Source organism: Aythya marila (genome assembly GCF_965140915.1).
Source record: "Aythya marila genome assembly, chromosome: 4".
Taxonomy (NCBI): Eukaryota; Metazoa; Chordata; class Aves; order Anseriformes; family Anatidae; genus Aythya; species Aythya marila.
Window position 1 is genome coordinate 27382111 of NC_139045.1, and position 12914 is coordinate 27395024.

General features: G+C 34.7%; 1 protein-coding gene across 1 annotated transcript in view; it reads right to left on the minus strand.

Moving 5' to 3' along the window:
- TLL1 (tolloid like 1) overlaps positions 1–12914 on the minus strand; it is a 133558-nt gene that overhangs the window by 16631 nt on the left and 104013 nt on the right. The window contains exons 15-18 of the mRNA XM_082758502.1: positions 12456–12616; positions 9446–9626; positions 2463–2588; positions 922–1049 (exon numbers count right to left, since the gene is read on the minus strand). Coding sequence (XP_082614628.1) covers positions 922–1049; positions 2463–2588; positions 9446–9626; positions 12456–12616 — 596 coding nt within the window. The remainder of the gene's footprint in view (positions 1–921; positions 1050–2462; positions 2589–9445; positions 9627–12455; positions 12617–12914) is intronic.

Genomic DNA, 12914 nt, shown 5'->3' on the forward strand with positions numbered 1-12914 from the left:
TTTGTTTCTTTACAGGTATTATTGTAGCACATTTGTTTATTGTTTTAACACCTGTAATGAAGGTTCTGTGCATGGATTCTAAACACCATTTCTTTAGAAACCTATCCCCCTTTTCTCAGATCAGTGAAAGATGTGGAAAGATGGGAGGAATTCACCACTGAACCAAGGAGCCATTTGCCACAGGTATTGCAGAGGCAGTCATGCGGCTTTCCCCCAAGTACCAAGAAACACTGAGGCTGAGCTCACAGCAGACAAGCCTCCTGGACAGGTCCATGTCTTTGGCTTTGTAAAAATGTTACGTAACTTCAGCAGGTCTGCAGAGCTCCCTGAGCTCTGCTAGCCCGTCTTCAGCCATCAGAACTGTCTTCAGCCAGCTAGACACAAAGGTCACATAACTCTACTTGTAAAGTTGCTCTTCTACCTATGTTAAGATTTGGAGCCACCTTTAAATGAGAATTTCAGATTCTTGGGTTTTGGGTCTTCTTTTCCTCTTCAAAAAGTGAAGAATAGAAATGCAAAAGGTGTGTGAAGAGGACTGTTCATAACTTCTAATATTGCTTCCAATATTGTATATATTGGAGTTTGCGTAAATGTATTCTACCATATTCTTCAAAACTTTGTGCAAATTTTATGAATTGCAACATTGATATACTAAATTCTCATAGGAGAAAAGGATTCCTCCTGCCCTTTGCTTTGCAGAGTGCAATGATCACAAAGTTTAACTCACAGCTCTGTCACAATGAGCAGCCCCAGTTTGCCAGGAATGGACAGGAATCAGCAGGGTTTCTTTAAAACATCTTACCTTTGGCTGCAAATTGGATAGTAAAGATGAGTAACAGTTTCAAATCATCGAGTGCAGTCATTTAAGAAGCAGGTTTGGTGGAAGAAATGAGCAAAAAAAAAGGGTAGGTAGAAACTCACCAATTTGACCCTCTGCCCGGGGGTGGCACTGATTTCCCAGGTACACTCCTTTCTGCTGGGATATTTGTCGGGCCAGTTGGGACTCGTGATGATGCCATTGGGGCTGTGGATCTTCTGTTCACACTCAGCTATGCCAACAGTAATAGCATCAGTTAGTCTGGGGGTCTATATTCAGAGGTAGCCAGAGAAGTACTCTTGCTTGCCAGGGGACCCACTGAATGGAAGGGATTAGTAGGAAGGCAGCTTAGCACCTTCTTGGTGTGCAGGATTATTTTTCTCCCCTTTGATGAACACTTTATGGCAATTAACCCAGCATGCTTTGATTCGTGAAACATATATTGTTGTTTACAATGGATTACTTTTTAAATAAGTAAATAAATAAACATAAACAAAGTATTGAAAAATAATTAAATATTCTGCTAACCCCCCCCCCATTCTGCTTGCAAATAAGTATGAGAATCCACATGAGAAATCTTGCCAATCCAACTTCAAATGGTATTTCTAGAACAATTTATTTTTATCTTTTCTCACTAATTTCCATGCTGCTGCTGCACAGCAATCATTTTGATTTCTAAACCACAGTTTCTAGGGAAATATATACAACCAGAAAACAGCAAAGACTGAATTGTAAGTATGTACCAAGAACAGCTTAGTCATTCAAATCATAACTGTTTCCAGAAGTGCCTCTCTCAATAAATGAAAAATCTAAAACTTAGACAAGGCAAGCAAAAAAAACCTGGTTCATCTCCTTTTGTCTTTCATTTTTTAACAACCTTAATTTGCTTTATAAACATCAGAAAATTATTTGGCAAGAATATTTTAGAGGAGGCAAATATCATCCCAACACCAGGCAAAATGCAAGCTATTCACAAGGGACACATGTTTAGTAGCAAATTAGATCCATGCTAGAATACAGCCTTGAGAAATTACAGTAGCTCCTATGATATTGCACATGTACAGTTCATTTGCAGATAATCTAAATTTTACTTACATCCCCAAGCCTACTGTTTTCTGAGGTTGCTACACCTTTAGACAGTAAATGGGAAGAAAGATGTATAACTTGACTGAAATTTGGATTGTCTGAATATGTCCCCTAAAATAAACCCTGAAAGGAATTTCTTGAAGATAGCTACTGTTTCACCCGTACCTTGGGGTTCAGTCACTATTGGGAGCAAATCACAACTTTGCCAGGCTTCTCTCCAAAAACTCTTGCCCCTCTGTTATGTACTTCATTAGATAAATATACTGTCACAGCTCTAAATACTCTACACTTCACTACTAAAAGTAGCACTCCTCGTTTAAGCTGAGTGGTCAATAACTCCAAGTTTTTTAAACCATGTTTCCATGGAACCTCAAACTCAGCCACACACAAGAGCTATGGATGGAGGGAATGAGGGAAGAGGGGCAAGGGAGCAATTAAGCCCAAATGCCTACGACTGCATGATCCCATTCTTTCCTTTCTTTTCCTTGGAAAAGAAATATCTGCAAAGATCTTTCTGAAAGAGTTGTATCATCTACTGACCAAATACCATACTACTTACCCTCCTTGCAGTCATGCTTGTTTTCATGTAGCACAAATCCATTTCGGCACTGGCAAACATAGCTTCCTACTGTGTTGATGCACTCATGCTGGCAGCCACCATTGTCCTTTGAACACTCATCCTTGTCTAAGAAATACACAGCAAGGATAGGTGAGCATTACAGACACCAGTAGTGCTTTTTACCAAAGACAAAAAGGTTTAGCACAGTGATTGAGACCAGAAAAGGATAAATTAAGGCATAGTCCTTCTCATTTTTTTGGTACCTAACTTCTATACACTCATTGCTTGGCCTACACCATGGCACAAATATCCTATCTCATCTTTCTAAGAAGTGGGGGATAGCTCTCAGGGGAGGGGAACAGTAGTAAAACAAACAAGCTAAATCAAAGGAGGTAAGACAGTTACTATCATTTACTCTTTCAAGTGGTCTTGCTGGTAAAGATTTCATAAATATATCATCTGATATTTATTTTGGTGAACACTGGGAGTGCAATTTATGGACAACACAAAGTATTCTAGCTTTATGCAAATTCCACAACTTAACTGCAGTATTGTGAAAGGCACACAGAGGCCAAGCAAGGTTGCAAGTTCTGCACATTAAAGATATAAGAATGACTAAACATAAACTTTCTGAATAAGATGATTTTTCTTTCCAGCAGACTGGCAGTGTGCTTTACTTTTAATAAATCTGGACATTAGAGAACATCTTGAAAAGGAAAACATTTCATTGAAAAACATACAAAAGAAACTGGTATTAATTATTTCAAGGAGATCTACAATATAGCATGCAGTTCAGTTTATTAACATATAATCCCTTAAAAGAGCTTTTAGTGTGTTAGAAGTAAAAACAGAGAGTAGGGGAGGAAATATGACCTGCATTAAACAGCTACAAATTCATTACATGGAAAAAAGCCAAACTAGATTAACAGGCTGTCAGTCAAGGGAGTGGCCTCAGCTGCCACCCTTCTATGTCAGCTGTTTTCATTTTAGGCAAGGCCAGTCCATTAAGAGAGGCATACTGCTACTGAGATGTCCATATACACATACACATACACCCACATGTGTGTGTGTGGTTATATATATTTGTATACATATATATACATACACACACAAAACCTGATGTATAAAAATATATACATATATTATTACATTTGTGTATATACATATATACACATAAACACACCCAAGTATGCACACTATCTTACAAACTCCACCATTTCTACATGCAAAAGAGAAGAGGAAAAAGAGCAAAGGAACTATGGTCATCCCAGAGGTCCAGCAGTTGCAGAGCTGGAATGCAGAGCATGCAGCCCCTTCAGCCTCATGTGCCTTGGAAAGCAGCAGTGAGTGTTATCTTTGAACAAGGTAACATGCGATGTTCAGACTTCAGCAGGCACAGTAAGAATTTCTATAGATTACAAACGACTACAGATAATTTAAGTCTCTTTTTGTTGTCTTACTAACGTATTTTACTCCCTCCCTTTATAGTTGCTTATATTCAGTAACACAACAAAGAAAGTCTGCATTATAATTGCATACACATCGGCTTTATCTGCTGAAATGTATGCAACACATACATTGTTGACTCATTGACTTGCAGGTGTTTCAGGAAAAATCAGTTTCTCCTTGTAATAGATGATGATGTAGAACAATCCTGCAAGTCAAACCCAAGTTTCTACTGCATTTTAATCCTGTAAATCTCAAATCTGTTTGCACCAAAAAGTCTTGGAAGCTTTCTGAAAATGTGAACAGATTTGAAGGTTAAGTAACAGCAGAAAAATATACATAGCTCCCAGAATCAAATATCCAAAGGCTTATATTAGTTGTCATTTTGATGATGAAAGAAGCATAAAAGCACAAAAGTACACTGTTTATGCATCTTGCAATGCAGGTTTCAAACTGAGGTAGTAAATTCATTCAATTTCAAACAAAATATTTAATCTTTCATTTTTGCAAAAGCAAGCACTATCATAAATTAATTCCATGTTACAAATGAAGAATAGTAAAAAGCAAATGAAAAATTAGACGTAATAGGAAGAAAATGCTTCAGTATTTCCCCCCCTAAGCATAAGTTTAGTTTTCTACCAAAATAACATAATAAATGGAAGGCAAGCTCAAAATGCATTCAAGTTCAACTTTCAAGTAGGGAGTATGTATGCAAATTCTAAATAAACACCCTCTCAATTTTCACCTTCCACCAAAGCACAAAATAGGGAAAAGTATTTTAACATTAAGTAAGTATACACTCTGTAAAATAATCTCTTAAGAGACAGCGCATAAGTGAACAGTCCTATGTTGGACTTCTTCAGAGATGAAATCACTATAAAACAATGGACAGAGGGTAGAATAGAGAAGCTTTGGAACATATCTGAACTACAATAATTATTTGTAGATGGTTAATCAAGTATGCAACTGTTGAACAAGCCTTCCTCACACTTCATAATTTGGAACAGACTTTCTGTCAAATTGATTGCCCAGTTTTAAAAATTCATGAAAAAACAATTAGTCTGTATTAGTTATAGGAACAAATGTTTTGCCATGTAAAACCAAAGCCATTTGTTATGCTGACAGATGGAAATGAGTCTCCCAGTTTTGAATGGATACTTTCTTTCTTTTTTCATTTCAGTATTCAGAACATGGAAAGATCCATTCTCAACAAAATGTTAGATTTAAATCATTCAGAGGACAAATGGTCGTACCTCTGAGACCCTCAGAGGCCACCAGTCTGTGAATAATACGTACTCGGCCTGAAGGGACCTGTACCAAGTCCTTGCAAGATTCAAAAACAAAAATTTTCTCTTTGCAGGCAGCTTTCTTGTCTGTGGAAAAAAATGTACCAGGATGGCACCAGAGATGAGTTTGTGCTCCAAAACAAATCTTCTCAAGACTAAAAAGATCCTAGGTTTCTCTTTTAACTTCTTAATGAATTGATAACCAAGAAAAAATACCCTAAACTTCATTCTTATATTATTTCAAATACCACACCTGTTTGGAATGATCATGCAAAGAATCACATATTTAAAACACAACTAAAATTCATGATAAATGGAGGCAGTCAATGACATTATAAGAGGGTATTAAATATACCAAAAAAGAAAGAGTGATTTAAAGAAATGATTAAGCTAGCTTCTCAGAAACATCACAGAACAATGTTTTTTTAATATTTTTTTTTCCTTCCTGTAGTAAATTTATGAAGTTATTGTACACTCCCCTATTCTTATGGGTCAAATAGATAGGAATTAATCACTGACTTCCAACAATAGCAGCAGAGGAGAGAGAGAGAGAGAGAGAGAGAAGGACAGAAAAAAAAGGGGGGAGGAAGGGGGACACCACACTACACCTCACTTCTGGAAGCTCTTAGTTAGAAGCCTAATATCCAATTCCAAAATTTTTTAGCAAAAGCATTAAAAAATTAATATTGCATGACTCCCTAGTTTCTCCTCTACACCGAAGAAACTGGATTATAACCATGTAACATTCTTCCTGGCAGTTAGAAAAATAATGGCTCTCAACTGAGCTTTCTTCAGAATTGTCCCATCAAATGTAAATTTTACTGAATGTTAAAAAAAAGTTTTTCTCACTTTCCAATAGCACCTGACTGGCTGTTAACACAATTTAACAGCCAAAAACATGATTACATGTCTTCTTATATCAACATAAATAGCTTTCTAGTGCAGGTCATGTGTTGCCCTGTGTCAATGTTTGCTTTCACAGTTTATCGCATTGGTTTTCAATCACCCAAAAACTGTTTTCTGTCATCTGAGCTGGAGCTGGGCCATTCTTTCTCAATTGTAGCCAGGGATGCACGATTCTCCACTAAAAGATATGACAAAAGAAAAAAAAAAAAAAAAAAAAAAAAAAAAAAGTTCTAAAAGTTCCTTGTCTCTACTTGAGGAACACAGTACAGTCCTTAACTTTCATATTTATTTGAATTATCTACCTCCCTCCTGCTGATTTTTGCAGATGCCTTTTACTGGTGAATAGACTGCAAAATGCACTGCTCTACTTATTATTGATTTTTTTTTCCCAACGCTTCTTTATAACTAAATACGTACAAATCCTTCTATTGTGATTTAATTGATAAAATTGTTAAATGCCTTCTAGCAAGTATCCTGTACACCAAGAACTAATATTAACTATTTCTTGGCAGATATAATTCCGAAATTGTGTTCTGAAGACAAGTTTATAAAGAGGCAACAAATAAAAAGCATCATCAGCTGAGCAGAGATCATCTATCAACCCACAAAAGTCAAAACACATGAGGTGAAGTCTCAAGTCCATGCTTAATTGATGGACCAATAGCATATTATGTTGATATTAAGGAATTAAGGAATAAGAAAATTATAACACTTTCTGACAGTCATGAAAGTTGTGTCCAATTAGTTATTCTGAGATGTAAGCCTCATGTTTGAGTTCAAAGTTTGATTTGTCTCAAGCATTACAAAGTTTCCGTTTTGATCAGGAAATATTGTCAAATTTGGTAAGCCAAGTAATAAGGAATAAAAGAATCTTCTAGAAACAATAACAACCAGAAAATTGAGAAAAATATAAAAAATGTCTGAACTCATGCAATAAGAGAGATTTTTATATCTTTTTATATATTTATATATATATTTATATTTTATATATATTTTTATAAGAGACATTATAGCAGAAATTCATTATGAAGCATTCAGTAGATGTATATAATTACAAACTCAAAAACTACTTACATCAAGCTATGTTTCTTTGAAGAGGATTAGATATGTTCTATACTCAGGACATATAACACATTTTGATTTATTAAAAACTACTTTTATTCAGACAGCCTCAGCTAATGAATTTATTCTTTTGATCAATGGAGTCATTTATAACTTAGCTTTTTTAATTTACCAGGAAATATCTTTTTACACATGATAATAATAATTCATTCAGAAGTGAAAGAGATAAATGAAATAATGGTACCGAAGGATTATAACCTGATGCTTTGAATTGCATGAATTACAGCCCAGCCTTTCCTAAACATTTAGCATTGACCTGAGCTCTTCCTAAGCCACATTCATAATATTAATAGATTATTTAAACAATCACTATATATATATTTATTTATATATTTATATATATAATACAAATCGGTGAAAAGGAAAATATCACTTTAAGTAGAACCAAAATTTAACTGAACTTAAACAAGTTCAACAAGTCCACAAGCCATAATTTCTGAACTACAATTCTTACAAATTACAGAACAATTATTGCCAATCTTATCTGCCATAGCTTTACAGATACTGAAAGTACATAACCAACACTTACTGGCTATTTTTAGAAGTGGAACATGTCAATATATATTCTTGTAAAAAGTTGTAATATGTGACAATTCCTGCTGTCACTCCTAGGCTTACATGAAATGACTAGTTGTGTGTTTTTAGGAGGAAGCTCTGTCATGTGCATATTAACTACACATACTGAGTAAACCTTGAAAAGTCATTTACTAATGTAAAGTATTATTTTAAAATTGTAAGTTACTACTATATGTAAAGACAGATTTGAATAACTACGACCAGAGAAACATGATTGTTAGAGATTATATACTTCAGAAGACAAAAAAATAGAGGAAAGGTAATTGCTTCATAAATTCCTTTTTTTGTTTGTTTGTTTGTTTTTCCATCATTCCTTAAGAAAAACATCAAAGAAGTTATAATGGGAAAATATTGGAAGTTGTGAATCTCTAATCTGTTTGTTTTGATAGTTATTTACCTCATTGTTCATCCTTTATACATCCTCTATCACACAATATATTAATTCATATTTCTTTGTCATAGTCAATGTTATTAAAGCTGATCACTGAAATACCATTTTCATTTCAGCTTTGCTAAAGAGTTTTAGAGAACAAACCCTAATAATGGTGCCTGGTAATACACTAGACGACACATTAGTTTTGCTACATGCTAAAAACAATCAGGATACTCCAGATTCAAATTTTTAACTGCTATGGAAAAACCTGAGGCAAAATTCAAAACCCAAATGTTTCTGGATGGTTTCCAGAGTTTTAGGAGGGGAAACTGTTTAGTTGTTGTTTTGTGATTTTTGTTTGTTTTTTACATACCTACGCATGTGTGTGCACAAGAAAAGCACTAAGCAAAATGACACCTCTAACACCAGTTGTTATTCTGCCACAGCCAGATTATTATCTGATAATATTATTATCAGATTATTATAGTCTCAGTGGGTAATTGCAAAGACTGCTGTTGTGCAAATCTCTCTTCACATCTTGAGTTTCACTCATGTCTAAACTTATTCAACAATTTGTGTCCTCAAATGATATAAATTGTCATAGCTCTGATCTGGCCAATGACATTACACCCCACTAAATACAGACAATTTTTTACAAAGGCAAGGTCTTTATTCTTTTGCATAACATTAATAAGTGCAAAGTCTGGCAAGAAAGAAACTGTAATGTTAAGCAAATGCTATACCACAAAGTGGTCATTTCATAATTAATGCAATATATTCAGAGAGCTGAATAAAAAAACACAAGCATGTAATCGATATCGTGTTACAACTGGTATTTGAAAAAATAGCAACAGAACTTGGGATCTAAAAGAAACTTAGGAGCACTTATTAAGTTTCCTCTTTTTGGCCTTATCCCGCAAAATTGACTTCTGCTCTTATTTAAATATATATATATATATAATATTAAATATTAAATATAATATAAATATAAATATATAAATATATAAATATATAAATATAATATAAATATAGATATTAAATATATATATATATATATATATAAATTCTACGTATTTTCCACTATATACAGATATTACAATTCAGAACAGTATTTTAAGAAAGAAGAATGGTTCATACTTCTATAAATGAAACCAACTTAAATCTACAAGGAAAATTAAAAGGGAAATGATGCTTATTTTCGTATCAAAACACTGTGTTCACCCAGGCAGTGTGAACAGAGGCACTCATAGGTACACAAGAGTGATTTTCTATACCTGAAAAGAAGTGTGCCTTGAAGCCCTTTTTTGACACGGTATTGTCAGATCTGAATTCAATTCTCATGTTGTTGTACTGTGAGGTGATAACTTCAGGCACTTCCGTACCACAGAATTTGCCATGTAGTTTAGAATCAGAAGAAAGGCCACTACGAATCTCCACATAATCGTATTTGCAAACCTGGGAACAGAGAGTTTTGTTTTGTTGTTTAAGCTAAACAAAAGAAAAGTATGAAATTATTTACAAGTGCAAGAACTTCAAATGTAATATGCCTCTTAGCAATATATTAATATTTTGTTCTGCTTTTTCCTGACTCTGCAAACATTTGTAAATGCTTACAGATGTTCACTGATTTTATGTAAGAATATTTTAAGGTTAGTAAGAGTTGGTGATCATATTCATCATATAAAAAATTATATGTTATCCCCAACCTACCTAGCATTTCAATTTTTAAATTCTTAACATGTCCATTAAATCTAAAAAGAATTTCAATATTAGACTAAAATCTAGAAATATTCACTCTACAATTTATAGCTACCTTTGTGCTGTAAATCACATACCTAAAACCAACAAAAGTTCTACCACTTGCACCCCAGAAATTTAAAAAAAAAAAAAAAAAAGTGCTCACTTAAAATCTTACAAGACAGGTTTTTGCCATAATTTATTTATGATAAATATCTACTTATGAATATACAAATCTGCACTATTTGCAATGTGAATTCTTATTTACCAGTAGCATTGGTATAATTTGGAGAGCTAACACATGTGATTTTCACTAAATGGTTAAAAATAAAGTAAAATAACACAATAAAAAGCCTTATGCAAGGCCTACACCTCATGATAATACTTTCAATGCATAATCCCTTGGCCAACATAAAGCCTTCCACCCAAAAACTTCTAAGCTTCTTAGGCTCAGCTATCAATCATTTCATCAAAAATGTCCCAGTTGTCTGCAATTAATAGCTTAAGAGAAAACAGTGGCCAGGAGGATTCATACAGAGCTTAGATTGTCCATTAAATCCAAGTTGTATTTCATAAATTGCAATTTATAGTCATAAAAGAAATGTCAGGGGAGCTGGAAGAGAAAATAGTATTTTGGCCTTTGCTGTGATTTCTGTCTATTAAATATTAAGTAGTTGTCAATGTTTTTTTTTTGTTGTTTTTTTGTTGTTGTTTTTTTTTTTTTTTAAATATACTACATTCTAGATGACAACTCAATTTTTATTGTTACTGGAATTAGTTTCATATGTTTCAGAGTTGGAAAGTGACTAATTCAGTTGAAACCACATTTATACAATATAAAGACGAAAGTTATACAAAACTTGAGTTACTGTCACATGCTGATTTATATGAATTGTAAGACAAATTCATTTTTAATGCCTGAAATTTTCAAATATAACTCAACGTTAATAAATCCCAACAATTTCAACAGTACCTCAGTGATGAGTTTTGATACTGTTATATGTTTAGATTAAAAATGAAACAATTTGAGAGAGGTCTAACTTCCTTCTTACAACACTACAAAATACAAATAAAATTAAAAGTTAATTGAAAAACTAAAATTGTGAAATGTAAATGTAAAATATTAAAGTTTCAGTATTAGAAAAGATTTTAAACTTGGCACTACATGGAGCTCCTAAAACAACAACAAAATTAGAGCATTTGCTAAATGTATACAGACAGACATTACGTCTGCACTCAGAAAATACATTAGAATGTCCCAGATATGATATGTTTCTTCTGATTTCCACAGGTACCTTTCTTAGTACTAGCATTTAATCTTATATAGTCTAAACGGGCTTTGTAGCATTGGAGAGGGTCAAAACAAATCTCTAGACATTGGAAAACATCTATGTACATATTTTTCAAATCTGCAAAAGTTGCATGTCTTTCATGACCTTAGAAAATTGATATAACTTCCTTATACCTCAGGTACCTTACTTGCAAATCTGTCTTATGTACCAAGAAAGTGCATAAAACATGTTTTATGAGTGTAGCAAAGGAACTTAATGGTATGACAGTCATGCCTATGAAGTAGAACAGAGGCTAAAAAGCTGATGTTGAAACTTGTGGTTTACCTATAGGCATCCATTAAGACCTGCAAGCTCCTCCTCCCCCCCCCCCCCCCCCCCCCCCCCCACACACACACTGTGTTAGAGCTAGAGGGAGAAGACCTTCCCACAAGATGGGTTCTGTTCTGCCCTGCCCCTCTGACCCACCTGGGGACAACAAAACCCCCGGGACAGGACATGATGCAAGTACTCCCTGGGCTGTGCTGTTCAGTGGAGGCCACCTCCAGCAGGCATTGCATGCTCCTGGGCTCCACTGACAAGATGCTTGGAAAGAGAGTCAAGCTCAATGTTGGAAGCTGGAGCATAACCTGCTCCTAACAGAGCCTTTGGCAGAGGCATCACGGTTGTTTGGTGTTCTGTGCTACGTAATGTTTTCAAAGTACAAGTACTAAGACCCAATCCAGACTCACTTGGAGAAAAATGCCATTTTTCAAACAGCACTGTTACTCTATTATGCCTTATTTCTGGTACTGATCCTTTTAAAATATTCACCCTTGAAATGCTCCTAAGTGATTTAAATGTTCCCTGGCTCCATCACTAACCAAACCTTATGTGTATGCTTTGTAGTCAGTCTGTAAAGATGATTCGGTTTCTCCAGATTTTCTTGTCTTGAATTCTTTCCAATACGCCTGAGCCATTTGTTCTGTTTTACTTTGTTGATAAAAAGAAGTCAGCTGAGACTCAGCAGAGAACATTTCTTTTAAATTTCTTGTACAACATATACATTCAGATGATATGTAAAAAGAGAGCTATTCTCTCCATGTTTGTTTTGAAAGAACCCAGAAACAGTCCCAGAACGAAAACAAGAATATATATGGTTACTGTCAGCGTAAGAACAGTTAAGCAAAGGTTTTATAAGACAATATCTATTTTTGAACATTCATGAAACTGTCTAGTGTGCAACAGATTGTGCAGCTCTTTGTTCATGGTTACTCACTTCGTTCCCTTCTAACTCAAAAAACTCAAATTTCATTGAAATTCGGTATTGCGTCGGGGCAACCACCTGCCACACACAGTTTTTGTTTGGAGGATATTCTTTGGGCCACCCTGGTGTGGTTATAGTCCCATTTAGCTTTGTCAGAAGTCCTCCGCAAGCAGCTGTAAAATAAAAAGGGAGAGCATCATTTCTGGACTGAAACTGTGTTTTTTAATATATACAGAAGCACACTGAACAGATTCAGTCCTCTCAATACTTACACCACTGTAATACCCAGACATACTAATCAGAATCTTGTTTTATCATGCTTGGTGCAAACAAAGAGAAAGAGACAGCCCCTATCTCAAACAGCTTGCAGGTTTGTGGACAGAGATAAGTTTCAGGACTACACATGGTGTTATCATACTCATTCTTTTCCCTTCCCTCCAGAGACTCTGGTTATTTTCTCAGAGCCTTTCC